This window comes from Dermacentor silvarum, chromosome 9, assembly GCF_013339745.2.
Source record: "Dermacentor silvarum isolate Dsil-2018 chromosome 9, BIME_Dsil_1.4, whole genome shotgun sequence".
NCBI classification, from domain to species: Eukaryota; Metazoa; Arthropoda; class Arachnida; order Ixodida; family Ixodidae; genus Dermacentor; species Dermacentor silvarum.
The window spans coordinates 120,896,688-120,911,826 of NC_051162.1; the positions used below are offsets into that span (position 1 = coordinate 120,896,688).

The window sequence follows — 15,139 nt, forward strand, 5'->3', positions numbered from 1 at the left end:
GTGTCCTGTATTTTCCTCGTAGTAGCAACTCAGTCACAGAAAGATAGTTTACTATATTTTCACATGTAATGCTGGCACTATAAATAAAAAAGGTTGAAGTACAGATTGGGGGCATGGGTTATACATACCTGAATGAACTAATCTCACCATGCCCTGATTGCATGCACACCTGTCATGGTAGTGCCATTATGCCAGAAGTAATTCATGTGTTAGCTTATGGTAACCTTGAAGTTGAGTGCAGAGGTCTGCTGCATTGTGGATTTCACTGTTGAATTATTGGGTTGTCGGGAATACTGAAGTCTGTTTGGGCCGGAAGTCCTCTCGTCTTCATACCTGCTCCTAAGCTCCTTACACATACAGCCCTGCGCCTTTACCACAAGGTTAACTCGATACAAGAACAAGCTGGTTGGTAATTCGTTATGAAAGCAGCAGCTGCACTGAAAGCGAACAAAAAAGTGCCCCTGTTATTTGTCCTTCGTGCACGCCGGTGTGTTGCGGAAGAAAATGTTGGAGAAAAATATATACATTTTTCCAGTTATAGTTGCCTTTCAGTCCACTAGGAACTCCCAAGAGATTCAGCGAGTTTGAGATTGGGAGTGAGAACACCTAGCCCGTTCCACAACTAACGCTTAAACAATTGTGTTACACACTCGTAACTGTCCTGTGAGTTTCCTGCTGCTGTTTATTCTTTAGAAGCGATTTGGCTCGAACTCAAGCAATGTGTAAATTACCGCTTTTTGAAATGTACCATTTTGCCGCTGCTCTTTTGAATTGCTTTGAATAAAGCTCAACACCACTAAACATTGTGACTACTATGTGATGCTTGAGTACTATTCTAATCATTTCCTTCCATTTTTTTTTCTATTGTCCATTTTTTTTCTGTCCCCGTCTCAACAGGGCTGCCTCAAACGAGTGCAGATTTTGCCGGAATCGGCGCGCACCATGTTTGAGAACCAGTTGGCGCAGCGACCCCACTGGTGCATCTCCAGGCAACGGTACTGGGGCGTCCCAATACCGGTGGTTTTTCAGGATGAAAGGTCACTCACTTCAAGGTGATTGCAAGTTTTATCCACTAGTTTGACAGACAATGGACACATTGCCTGGTTGGCAACTGTTATCACAATATGATCATAGCACAATAGAACACCAGCCTTCGCAATTGGATGCTGATCGCGGTAAAAACTGAAAGGTAAAGAAATCCTTAAAAGGCCACAAACTATAAAACTAAAGGATGTTTCTGCTCCTATGCTCGAAGCATTCACTGCAGCAATCTTTTAGTTTTTACTCATTTAGTCTTTTCGTTTTTACTTCTGTCATTGTTTTTTTACCAACTTCACATGTGGTAGCAGCCTAAATAACCTTTAGTACCTTTGTATTCCAGCCCTTTAGTTTTTTAGCTTTTCACTCCTTGTCCTTTAGGCTGTAGAATGTTACTTTAGTCAGTGTCAACATGTGTTTACTGTTTCTATGCAGGACCCGAATATCTTTTCATTCTTCAGTCTTTGAGGCTTCTAATTTTTATTCCTTTGGCTGTTTAGCTTTTACTGCTGCTAGCATCCTTGTGTATTTACATATGCCAGTTATACATACTGCAGAGTTTCCAAGATAAAGCATTAAGTATTTCAAACATGTGACCTATACAAAGCCTCATAACTTATTCCTTTTGTACAACGTAGTGCTATTTCTTGTGCAGCCATAACTTTTCGTTCAGGCCTTTAGCGTTTACCTCGTGACTTAGTTACTTGGTTTTTTTGCTGCACCAAACCATTATAAGCTACTTAGATGCATGCATAATTACGCACAACTTTAATGCAGCGTTTGTGTCTGTATGAGCATATCATTTCACACTGGATTTAGTCATCAACTTGTGATATGTTAGAAGTACCTCGCTCAAGTATGCAACTTCTGTGCAGTAGCAGAGCGTATGCTTTGCGCTCACATTATGTGTGTCTGTTTGAGCTTGAAAATCAAATTACAGAGAATTCGTCGGACACGTCTGCAAGCTTATGAATGCAAGAGGACCAGATGTGTGGTGGACAGCCACTGACAAGGAGCTTTTGCCTGATGAAGTGCGCAAACAGGTCTGAAATGCGCCCTTTGCCCCCTTCTTTTGATGTAGTATTGTGGTTATTTGAAACACGAACACATTCTGTTGGTTCTGTTTTCACCAACTTACATGATGTTGGCTTAGGCACCTTAGTTCAGGACCTATACCATCTTCGGCAACTGTATACGTAACAATGCAAAATAAAAATAGCACTCTGAAGTTATTATGGAGGTGTTCTACTTTATGCTTTTTTTTGTCTGTTTGATTTTGCTCATGGCTGTACATGAAGAGCTTGCTTGACAAGCCAGTTCAGTCGCCTTTATTGAATAGATGCTGTCCTGCCAACCTTTAGTGATCACATGTTAGTGAAGAAGTGGCCAGGCAGACATAATCATGGAGCTTCAAAGGAGTTAACCACATTGTTCACAAGCGACTGCGAAACACGGTAATTTCAGACCTTAGTGTCATTGGCTTTCTTCTGACTGACTGCCTTACCTTCTCGGTAAGAAGCAATGGCATAATATCTGAGAGTGGCAAATAAATGTGCTTGCAAAAACTGACTAAATTCAGCAAAAGTTAGTACAGTAAATTGCATAAATTTAGGTCAGAAGTGGACAGTGACTTTTCTCACCAAGTAGTCAGCTGTGAGATGTAAGGAGACCCCCCTCAAAAAAAAAAAAAAAAAAAAATGCCTGTCACTTGAAAGTCGCAGTTTGGCTACCCCTGTGCTAGGTATAGTTGCTTTATAAGACGGAAAGAAATTGTCTGTAAGACTATTTGGTGACAAGTCATCAATTTAGGAAATGCAGAAGTGGAACATAACAGTTGTGAAAAGGAAGGATTCCCAGAAGTTGGTCCGCAGAGAAACGAAGCACCTGAAAACCTTGCATAGGAACATCACCATAATTGGCTAAGTTTCGATTAGATGTGAATCGCAAATGGTAGTGCAGGAAGTTGAAGAAGATGATGATGATGGATGTGGGGTTTTATGGTGCAAGGGAAGCTGAAGAGGAGAGGTGAAGACAAAGTCTTTAATTAAGACAAACAACATAACGTACAGGAAGTCCCCGGAAAAAGAAAATTCTGGACGAAACTTTCAGTTATGAGGGTCAATCTCAAACAGTGCACTGTAGTTGTGATTTTGTGTCACTTAAAATGGGACCTTCTAACCATTTGCTGAATGTCACTTTTGCTGTCCAACTCATGTTATTTTTGTTTTTGAACTTGGCTGATGTCTTATTTTGTTTCACTTTCTTTATCAGCTTGGAGTTGGTAAGGATGTGGCTTTAACACGAGGCCAAGACATTATGGACATCTGGCTCGATAGCGGGCTCAGCTGGAAAATGGTTCTTCCAGGTAAGTAAAAAATGACATATTAAAGCTATTTTGACTTTCTAATAGCAGAAAACTGTCCCCTGCAAGCTGGTGTTGTGTTCTGCAAAAACGTGCAGTGGCTTCACAGCAACGAAAGTGTTGCTGTAAAGCCATACCACACTTCAATAGAAAGCAGCAGTGGACGCAGTGACGACTAAGCGTACTAAGCTATGTTGCTTTGCGTGAAGATAATTATGTGGGATTACTTTTAAACGTTGTTGTGTGCAATTATTAGTGCAGTCTTTTTTTTTTCTTTCCGATTGTTCTAATTAGGGAGGTGCAAGTAAAACGCAGCTTATGTGCTCAAAAATTTTTATGTTGTTCGCACTTGACTACATTCTCAAATTATGTGTTTTTTATAATTTTTCTTGAATCCACCACAGAAAAAGCAGTAATGAGGTTGCATCCAGTTCGCCGGACTTGTTGAATTGAACATGTAAGGACGACTGCTCTCATGCACATTTTAAAGCGGTCTTGAACCACCCCTTGGGCTTAGTGCAAAACCATAGTCCACTGATAGCATACGTTGCTGTGAACATCTCAGCGTTGCAGTCGTGTGCGCCGCATGGAGCTCGCAAGCGGAGCACGAAGTCACCTTTCTATCAAACGCTCTTCTTTTCAACAGAAGCCTGCTCCTCATTCTTTTCTGGACGCCCTATTTTGTAATGTAGCAGATTCCCTTACACAACTGCTATTGGCCAATAGCTGACGTCAATCAAGAAGCGTGTTTGATAAGTGCGCTTCTTGTTAGTGTTACTGTGTATATTTATTGACGGAGTTTAATAAGCAGGCTGAAGTACGCAAAAATCTGCTTTCGAATTTCGATAAAAAATACATACTTCGGGAAGCAGCGCACTATCCTATGTTCATGCTCATCTGCAGCCGCCTGCATAGGAAGTAAACTTTGGCCACCCTGCTTATCGATGTTGTAGCCGTCAGGTCTCGATAATTTCGACTAGTTTTGGACACTCAACTAGTCTCTAACCAGGCGACACTTAAAGTCAGACCACACGCACAGTTTCCAGCATGCGCTCACTCCTGGCTGCTCTTGGTTAGACATTTTGGCAGACATCGCTTCATAATGGGCTATTGATAGCGCTTCAAAATGTGCACGTTGAATGTGGCTACTATTTGTCGATCAAGCTGATGCAGGACAAAGCCGGTCTACACCATGTAGCACAGCCAGACAGGAGCATATGAGCGCGAGCGCGCACTCTAGCCCTGTCGTGCACAAAGTAGACGCTGCAGTTGCATGTAGCTGCGGTCTGCTACCTAGTGTGGCCACCGCGGGGTGCCGCAACGAGTTCATTGGCTGAGCACACTGCGGCTCGCTGAGGACAACCGCACTTGGCACGTCGTAGGTGCCAAAATCGGAATTAGTGGCATCTACATGAACAGCCAAAATCAAATTTGAACTGTGCGCCACGGTGACATTCAGTAGGCGGAGAGTTGTGGGCACACCCCGCTCTGCCATAGCCTTCGCAGTGCAAATCATTGAAGGAGCGGAAGCACTGCGAACAGCCAATAGCTACGTTTCTGCTGAACGCATTGAAGAAATTTTTTTGCTGCAAAGTATTTCTGAAATGCCTAGTATAATTTAACTTCAAATGCATTTCTCGACTTCGATTACGTGGGTCAGGGCCCCTTTAAGAGTGTATGTATGCGTATAAATTCCTGTCCGTTAATGCAGACGCACTTGTTCTTTCAGAACCTTGCCAAGCAGACGTCTACCTTGAAGGCCTCGACCAGGTTCGAGGTTGGTTCCAGTCTTCACTACTCACGAGTGTCGCACTGACGGGCAAAGCACCTTACAGGTAATCACATCTGTGGGACTTAGGGACACTATGTGAGACACCTAGTTGTGTATGGGCAACACTCGAATGTGCCTTTATGCAGATAGGGGTAGTTAATTTTTAATGTTATAGTGAGCACAGCAATTCGTCCCTTCTTCCATGCCTTTCAGATTTGGTAAGGTAGTGAACGTGGTACTTTGCATTGCACAGCTTAAGCCTCTGAGCAGGCAATATCAGTGTTGCCCGTGCTGAAAGTTACCAGTTGGAAATATGAACTGGCCTTGATTCAGCCCTGTTTGCCAAGCTTCTTGTGCATTCTTTTATGAAGGAAAAGAATGCACTTTTCATACTAAAACCTGTAGTATTAATTCTTGCTTCGGTGTAGTGAATCTTGTGGAGAAAGTTTGATCAGTTGCATGTGGTCGCATGCATTGAGGTGTCATGCATCGGTGCTGTTTGTTGCATGCGTAAGCTAGGGGGAGGAACACAGGGGCTTCTTTCAATCTCGTTGAAAGCTAGTAAACATCCTAAAACTGAACATGCTTCTTTAGAACTCCGTGCCTTGTGGTCTCACACTATGCTGTGGAACATTAAAATTTAAAATTATTGGGTCTTATGTGGCAAAACTGTGATCCGATTATGAGGCGCGCTGTAGTGGCGGACTCCGGATTAATTTCGACCACCTGGGGTTCCTTAATGTGCACCCAATGCACGGTACAGGGGCGTTTTGCAGTTCGTCCCTGTTGAAAGGAGGTGTGGAACATCTGTTGCAGCACATAAAAGTAGGACAGCGTAGATCAAACATCGGCTGACACTGGCCCTACACTGGGCAACATTGGCCCTATGTAGAGCCAAAATAATCTTTTTGAACTACTGCTTGGGGTCTAAGCGATGTGGAGTAATTTTGTGCCATCCTTTCGGACCAAAGGGACTAAGGATGGAGGTAACCAGCAGAAAAACTATGCCTACCACAGTCTTTTGAGAGTAATAACTGAACTCACTTCTCTATAAAAAAAAAAAAGAGGCTATGTTGCAGTGGCATAGCCAGCATATTTTGTATAGTGGGTGGGGAGGTGCTTCAGCATGTCACCTACGTCACACACACATACATCTTATATACATGAATGCATATATAATGCATATTTAGTGTATGCAAGCATGCATAAGGAAGCCTATGAATTTCGGAGAGAGGTTAAACTGACAAGCCTGTTTTCCGCACACGTCACTGCCCTGTTGCTATGATAGCTTATCAGGTGTTGCCATTCAACCCTGAATCAACAAGTAGGAAGGCTTCATGCTTTCCAAGAAACATGTGGTGATAAATTGTGAGAACGTAGTGCACGGATAAGGTAGGTCACCCTTTGATACCCTAAGCTGGAAGCAATTTTGGCACATGTGCATTGCAAAAGCCGCGTCATACCTTGCAAGCAAGTTATGGATGTCTAAATGCTGGGCTGCTGCTGCAAAACTGGATGTAGATAGTACTGCAGATGGGCCTTGTGCCAAGCAACTATGTCACAAGTAGCGCTCCATTTAAAGTGGCACATCGATCTTGCATATTTAATACTGCAGAATAACTTTCACTGCTTTAGTCTGTTTCGTTTTTGTTTTAATAATTTTTTGGTGACTCGCCAGGAAACTGTACATGCATGGCTTCACACTGGATGCTGAAGGCCGCAAGATGTCCAAGTCGCTGGGGAATGTCATTGACCCCGAGACGATAACAAAGGGTGGAAAGGCGAGTGTTTTAGTCCTGCTTATTATTTTAATAATCTGACTAATGACTTGCTATAAGCCTTGGCACTTTTCAGGTTAAGTCTTAAGCTTAGGCAGATAATCCACCTTAATGCATGTAGTGATGCACAGCATAAAAAGACGGTGAAACCAGACTTAAGAGAAAAGAGTACCTAAGCAACATAAGCCAAAATGGAAAGTGATAGGTCCAGCATAGTTCATTGATAAGTGATTCAGAGAAGTGATGTCAACGAAAATATACTGGAAGAGATTAATTTTTAGAATTAGATGGCTGGTTTCTTGATAGCACAGAGCCAACTTGCGATTGTCTGAGTTGCCGTGAGAACTGCACAGTTGAAAGTAGACGTACTGATGAAATGAACCAGCGCGAGGGCTGCTGTGTTACTCTCTCTGCACGAGGGGAAAAAAAAAAAAGAAAAAAAAAGATATGTATGGAGGGGCACAATCATGTCATTGAAGATACCCATGCCAGATGTTTCCTAGACTATTGCTTCATCACCCGACTTATATAGTGTTGAGGCCAAGGTCCCTTCAACTCCTTTGCAAATGAAACAAATACAGACATCAGGAATATAGTATCGGTTTAGCTTCATCTCTGTGAATGCAGTGCACTAGCTCAATGGAGTTAGGTTTAAAGAGCTGATTAATTATTAATTCAACCAGCCAATTAGAATACCTTTGTCTTGCCACCTACACTGCCTTTGCTTTCACCTGTCTTCAGGACCTCAAAAAGGACCCTGCCTTTGGAGTCGACGTGCTTCGGTGGTGGGTCGCCTGCCCACACAAGCAACCACGAAAATGTTCCTGTAGCCAAGCACGTCCTGGCAGAGTGCCAAGAAAACGTTGCAAAGGTCCGAGTCAAACTCCAGAAATTGTTGTACTTGTTTGCATACTATATTTTAGTGCTTCTCCTACTCTCTTGTGCGTCACAAGAGGCGAAAAGAGACATTCGCATCTTTATCAAAGGAACCCATTATGGTTGTCGACACTAAGACGACTGCATTAATTCTTAAAGCTTTACATTGTGCATTTGTGCTGCAGCAGGGAGCCGACAGACGATTTATGTCAGGTGGCTCCCTTTAGTGTTGAAACCTGGCTAACAGCTTGTCGTTTTCACTTCTTCACAGTGTGCCCGGTTAATGCTGTTGAAAATCTCTCTAGATGACGAGTTAACCTTGCAGATAATTAACACTGTTTATTTTTATGTGGTTCCATTGTTACAGCTCCGGGGCACGCTGAGGTTCTGCCTTGGAGCACTCTCCGACTTCGATTACTCGCATCACGTTTTGCCGTACGAAGAGATGCTCCCGTTAGACCGGTTCATGCTCCACCTTCTGCGAGGATTTCATGATCGGGTAAAGCTTTAGGATTTTTGCTCTGCTTGTTGAATTTTCATGCAGCATCACCCTCTCTCAGAATATAGTTTGGTGTGGCTATTTGGTACGGCTCTGCGAATGTCCAGGTCCAGCATTTAGTGTATTTCAGTTTAAAACCAGCTAGATCTTCGATTAACCCTGTAATGTGCCAGTTAAGCCCATCGTATGCCTGCAAATTTTCTGATCTCATGCTTTCTCGAATTCTCTGCTGCTTTTAACTATGGTACATATTCTGCGACGATCACTTTCAGTGATAGTATCGTCTCGGCCATCAGGCGCGCTGATTGGCTGGTTGAGGAAAACTGGATGAGCTGATTGGCTGGTTGAGCACTACGTCACACGAAGGCGATAGTGTCGCAGAATACGTCCCTATGTGTCCCTTCCCTTGGCACTCATTCTGTTATTCTGAGCAATTATCTTTGCATGAATGTGGAGTTCTGTAAAACAGCTTGATATTTTTGTGACAATATACCAAATGTTGTGTAAATAGGAGCACTAGGTACAGATGACTCTTCTGGCCAAGCCACTGGCTCGTTCACACTCAAGTTTCACACAGAACAGTGGCACCATTACAGTAAGAGATGATACCACTGTGCCGTTCCTGCAAAATCTCAAATTTTCATCTGGCATGTAACCGCTATATAGCCACTATGTAACCATTGTTGCAGCAGATGATACATACTTTTAAATTATTCTGGATGAAGCAGGTAAGTAATTAACTCACACACGATATTAAGCTGCATACACTGCGAAATGTGTCTGTGTGAAATTTGAGCACAAACGAGCCAGCCAGTTTAGTTGGGAGAGTCATGTAACCTGGTGTTCCTATTTGTGCAACATTCAGTTGATTCGGTTTATGAAAAAAAAAAAAAAAGAATGTTGGTTTCATCACCGACAGCCATCACAATAAAATGCTAACTTTCTCAGTGCATTGATATGCAAAATTATTAGTTTTATAATTCCTAACGGAGATAGGTATGTATTTGTTGCAGTTAAATGTATAGCTGATGGTGTCTATAACTCGCCCTGTTTATTGCTGTTCCAAGATAAAGCGTGTGTAATCGCCAATGCAAACTTTGCTCTTTTCCTTTTTTTTTTTCTCAGGTCACATCCCTGTATGATGAAATGAGGTACAACCATGCCTGTTCTGCTGTGCTGAACTTCGTTGTAAATGAAGCGTCATCTTTCTACTTCCAAGCTGTGAAGGACAGGTGAGCATCACTCTACATCGGTACAAGTCAGAAGGGTAAACTGGAGTGATGAACTGCAGCAGAACTGATAGTCGGGCGAGTTGGTACGAATTCATAGTGAAATCTTTTTGTGCACACAGTCGACACGGACACAGTGGAAGGGGGACTTCTTCACTGTGTCCGTGTCGATTGTGTGCGCAAAAAGATTTCACTATGAAGGAGTGATGAACTTATTTGTCTGGCATGTGCGTAAGACATAACCCTTATGTCAATTTACTATCTTTGAAAGAAGGTAACCAGTTTGTGCACATAATGCCACTAAGGCGACTGCAAGCAATGTTCGAATTTATGCAAAATCAGGCACACACAAACGCCCATGTGTTGCATTGTTGCCTTCTTCCTATGTCCGTTTGTGTTAAACATTTCACCACAATCCAGTGGTAACTAATAGCCCACCAACAAGCCATAATGAAGGCTATCAATGTAAGCTGATGAATAGTTATCTCCTCATTGCCTATGACGCTTGTTGCTGCACTCTGGTTTCCCTATGACATTGTGTGCATTCACAGGCTCTACTGCGATGCGGAGAACTCCGCGAATCGGAGGTCCTGCCAGACGGCTTTGAGTCATCTGCTAGACGTGCTGGTGAAGCTTACCGCTCCGGTAGTTCCGCACCTTGCGGAAGAAGTCTTCTACCACCATGCAGACCCTGGCAAGTGTAAGTTCTTATCATTTACATTCGGTCAGTGTGTCCAGTGTGCAAGGTTTCACACTAAATGTACTAGACACTGTGGCTGTGCTTACAATACTGGACGCTGAATACTAAGCACTGCGACCCTACAGAATTATACAGAGAGTTGCTAGCTGAGAGAATTCGGTACAAGCTGTTGAAAGGCACCAAATCCGAATACACTTTATACACTTTCTTTGACCCTGCAGCATAAGGTAGAATCCTGTCTTCTATGCATTCTTGTAGCTTTCTATAATTGAAGAGCTTCTGCAAGGAACGGTGGCAATTTCCTTCTTACAGCCAATTGTTCGATCCTGGCTGCAGCAGCCACATTATGATGGAGATGAAATGCAAAAAACCCTCATGTACTTATATTTAGGCGTACATTCAACAAACACAGGTGGTCACCATTGGTATTCCGGAGTTCCCCACTAACGTGTGCCTATAATCATTATGTGGTTCTGGCACATAAAACCTCATAATTTATTTACAGCTAATTTATTCATTCTTCCATAAAGCTTTAGACACTTTTCAAGACACTTAGTCAGCAATTAAAAGACCATTCTCAACACCATAACTTCCAGAGGAAATTTTTTTGCCATTTGTTTTGCGACGTTTTGCATCATTTACTGGCTCGTTGCTTACCTCGTGTAGTAGCTTCAGGTAGCTCTGCTTAAATGTTGACGACTTCCTGTCTGGCAGCTAATTTTTGATGTCTTTTTCTTTTTTTCTTCTGCCCTCTGAGCAGACGACACTGGTGTTTTCCGGCGTATGTGGCACACACCTCCGAACGACTGGGAACGCCGGAGTTCTCCCAGCTAGAGAAGCCGCTTGCGAAGCTGAGAGAAGCCGTGAATAAAGCCGTTGCCAAGTCTCGGCCAGTGCTGCACGACGTCAAGATCATCACTACCAGTGGGGACAGCCCTTTGGCCACCTGCCTTAGAGTAAGTTCGTTTCCTAAACATGAAATATGCTGCGGCAGCAAGTGGACTATGGCATGCTTCTGCTGGCTTATTTCCATTTAGTCAAGGCTGTTGAAACGTGAGAGCTGCACTGCCTTTTCGCAACGCATTTGTGCATGTGTGAGTTGGGAGAGAGAAATCTGGTCACTACAGAGGAGAACTCGCTTTGCTCTGGAGAACCGGCGCTTCTGTCCAAACGGGATCATAGCGGCCGACACAGAATCTGTAATGGCGAAGCATACAATACAACAAATTAGCAGCAACAATGTGTCATTATTCATTACTCTGTGGCCGCTAAAGTGGCATCTACCTGACCTAGTGGCATCTACCTGGCTAGGGACAAATGTAGCCAAGCATGTCCTCCTCAACAGTACCTAGGCACAGTCCCCAGAATTTGCTCTCGCAACTTTTTGCGAGAGCAAAAGGCACAGTCCCTAAAATTTGCTCTCGAGTCGGGTAAACACGGCACATCTCTTTAGTATCTGTGCGCTTGAGAAAACGTAATTAGGCCTTCTGTCAAGCATGCCATCGCGCGTTCATTGTATTCCCTGAGGGTGGAATACAAAGATGCTTCTGTACCATGCTGTGCATGTTAAAGAAAGTGCATGTGCATGTTAGGTCAAACTTAATCCCGAGCTCCTCGCAAATGTCTCTCAATCAGATTGTAGATGTCGTTAAAAACACCATGGTAAGCACAGTATGGTGTTTGCCATGGTGGTTTACCTAACACTGCTATGGTAAAGCATGACATGTTTTATCGTGGTGTTTAATATGGTGTTTTGCCAAACACCCCTTATGGTAAAACAAATTATTCACTGCAGGGACATTTGTTAGTAGAAGCTTTTAGTACGAAGTGATCTGCCTACACACCACAGCCTTTCCTGGCATGTAAACAGCGTAAACACCATGGCAAACACAATATGTTTTACCATGGTGCTTAATATGGTGTTTTCGCAAACACCACTACAGTAAAACACTATACGCATAATTCATCTCAGTGCAATTTGTTAGTAGAAGCACCTTGTTCAAAATGATGTATACTATGCACTGCAGCCCTTTTTCTGCATGTAAACACATGGCAATCATATGGTGTTTACTGTATTGGTTTATCAACCGCAGCTATGGTAAAACATTATAATTAATTGCAGGTTGACCTAGTAGTATAAGTGTCTCGTACAAAAATGATCTGACCATGTACTGCAGGCATTTCTTGCGTGCAACTACCCTTGGCAAAAAAAAAGTGACCGCAGTTGACAGTTGTGCGTGATGGCCCGCTGCAATGTACTGTAGAAAGCCCAGAACATATGGAGATATCCATACTAATACTATAGCAGATGAGTGTCAGCGAAAACAGTGCCTCCTTAGTGCCACATACCATTTGTTGCCACGGTTGTAGTTACAAAGGCAGAAGGGCCTGATGTTAGGTGCATTTCACTTTATCTCTTGGTACTCTGGGCCTAAAATAATACATACACAGAAGCGCGAGAACACAATGTGGCTTGTTCATTGCAGGTTCTTCAGCCAGAAGATTCAGCCATTCACTCGGGGCTCACTGATGTGCTGCAAGTGGCCTCCGTCACGTTTGAACAAGGCGATGAGCCGACAGCGCAAGTTGATTCTAACCATGCTGTGATCTTGGATGCAGGTCAGCCTATTGGAAGTGTTTATTGGCAGTTTTGTGGCAATGCGTTTGTGTTTGCAATTGTCAGCATCCATTTTAGTGCATTAAAATGGATGCTAAAGTCAAGCTAAACTTCTCCGCTAGTGTCACAAGCTTTCAAACGCGTACCTTTTACCAAGTGCACCGTATTTGTAAGCGAGAAAAAGACGTGTCAAGGCCTGCTGAGGTGAGGGAGCTGCCGTGGCTACAATTCAATGGAGTTAGCCAGCCATGGTGCTGATACTCCCGGGGAGAAATAGGGAGGCTTCGCACAGCCAGTGAGAAAATTGGTGGTATTCTGGAGCGATCACTTTCGGGGATACAATCCCTTTTGCGAGATTTCATGCGACTTGACACCAGACGTGCACATGTATACGACAGCATTTTTGGCAATGTGCCAAGCTTTCTTTCTTCACAGAGTGCCAGGAACGCTTTCAGCCATGTACATCCAAGCATCCGGTGCCAAAATCTCGTGAAAGGGTTTGTATCCCTAAAATTGATCACCCGAGAATACTGCCCTAGTGCTCATTAATACATGTACGATTGGTAAATTGTAGTCGGGCATTGATAAGGAAAAGTTAATTATGCTGCACTTCAAAATAAATGCAAAGACAGTTTGGCCGATTTCATTGGATTTTTCTACAGAATAACTCACTGGGGCTACCTCTCCATGGCGCCCTGTTGGTGCTATTTTTGGGAGCGTGGTTTGGGACAGAGATTGGTGGAGCAGCTACTTAACAAACACCTTTTGTCACAGCTGCCTTGAATTGCACGACACCATCAGTGGTGATTTTATCTGTAATTAGGTCGCCACTTGGCATGATTAAAACGTTGCGAGGTATTCAGAAGGGCAATCCAGACAGTCTGAATTGATTCAATCTTTTGTTTTCTCTTTAGAAATACAGTACGAGGAACATTACTGTATTTGCTGTAGGCAGGTAGCTTCTTGTCCTGCCTTTTATTGGGCCTCTCCAATAGAAAAAAATTATGTGTCTGTTGGTGGAATCGACTCAGATACCCCAGCACAAAAGCCTGATCCTATATCGAAATGCTTTATGTAACACCTTATACGCACAGAGCACAGGGATCTGCATGAATTATTTTTGTATGCTTTTCGCAGTGGATGATAAGATGTTCGTCGTGCTTGAGCCCACAAAGATGGCCGCCTGTGAGCGGTGTCGACGCAACATCTCCAGTGAAGAGGGCCACCTGTGCACCAGGTGTGAAGATGTTTACCAGCGATTGAACTTCAAGTGGGGTGTTCTCAAGGACGATGCTGGCACAGCAGGCAAGTGAATTTCTGAATGTGAATTTCTGCTCCATTTAGGCATGGGGCTTCGAATTTAATGGATCGCTGTGTAGGTGGCAAAAACTACTATAAATTTAAAGTTTGAATTTGAGGCGATATGCTCAGGCTTTGCGGGAATTCAGCTCTTTTCTTTTTTTTTTGTTTTTAAACAAATTACGTGTCCTGCAAACTTTTCGTCTCTGACTACATGTGGTCGTTGGTTTGCGACTTGTGCAGTTGAAGCGCCACCACTGACGACAGCTGTTCGCGACAACACACTGCTTTTATGCAACGTGACTGTAGAAGTGAACTAATCTTCCCACTGCCCGAGTGTCTTGGAAGCTGCTATGTACAGTCAGCATTAAAAGCTCACGGACTGTGATATCCGCGAAAAAGTTGAATATTTACGCACACAGGCCTGGTATTCCGATTTCCATACTGTACAGCCAATCAATGTTACAATGAAGTTTCATCTAGGACTCTTGTGAAAATTAATATTTGTTATATGCTTGGATGCAGATATCAGTGGGGAAAAAAAGGAACAAATTTTAGATTTATTTTTTTACATTTGATAATTTGCATTGAAAGTCGACACTACTGCAGTATGCAGTGAATATCTCTGCAAGAAGTGCATGCGACTGTCATTGACAAAGATAGCAAAAAAAAATTAGTGCAGATTCATCCCTTTCAAATTGACTTGTGCACAGAAAGTGGTGAATTCAGAACCCCTTTGTACATTTATTTCCTTTACAGAACAAGAAGAAAAAGTCCAGACAACATCACGGACATAGATGAAGAAGTTGCCCTAGGCTCTGTAATTTAGGCTCTGTAATTAAAAGCAATCTCAGTGCGTTATGAAATAAAAACTGTTTCATTTCCTTGCTGTCTCGTAGTATTGTACGTTCTAGCTAAAAGTGAGCTCAGTTTAACTGTTTATGCAATGCAGCACAAATACGGCTGATGT

General features: G+C 43.0%; 1 protein-coding gene across 1 annotated transcript in view; it reads left to right on the plus strand.

Moving 5' to 3' along the window:
* LOC119464192 (isoleucine--tRNA ligase, mitochondrial-like) overlaps positions 1 to 15,139 on the plus strand; it is a 33,119-nt gene that overhangs the window by 13,869 nt on the left and 4,111 nt on the right. The window contains 14 exon segments of the mRNA XM_049655910.1: positions 898 to 1,052; positions 1,979 to 2,081; positions 3,310 to 3,403; positions 5,130 to 5,235; positions 6,850 to 6,952; positions 7,691 to 7,744; positions 7,746 to 7,820; positions 8,193 to 8,324; positions 9,450 to 9,556; positions 10,105 to 10,253; positions 11,014 to 11,067; positions 11,070 to 11,209; positions 12,740 to 12,872; positions 14,008 to 14,175. Of these exon segments, the coding sequence (XP_049511867.1) occupies positions 898 to 1,052; positions 1,979 to 2,081; positions 3,310 to 3,403; positions 5,130 to 5,235; positions 6,850 to 6,952; positions 7,691 to 7,744; positions 7,746 to 7,820; positions 8,193 to 8,324; positions 9,450 to 9,556; positions 10,105 to 10,253; positions 11,014 to 11,067; positions 11,070 to 11,209; positions 12,740 to 12,872; positions 14,008 to 14,175 (1,573 nt within the window).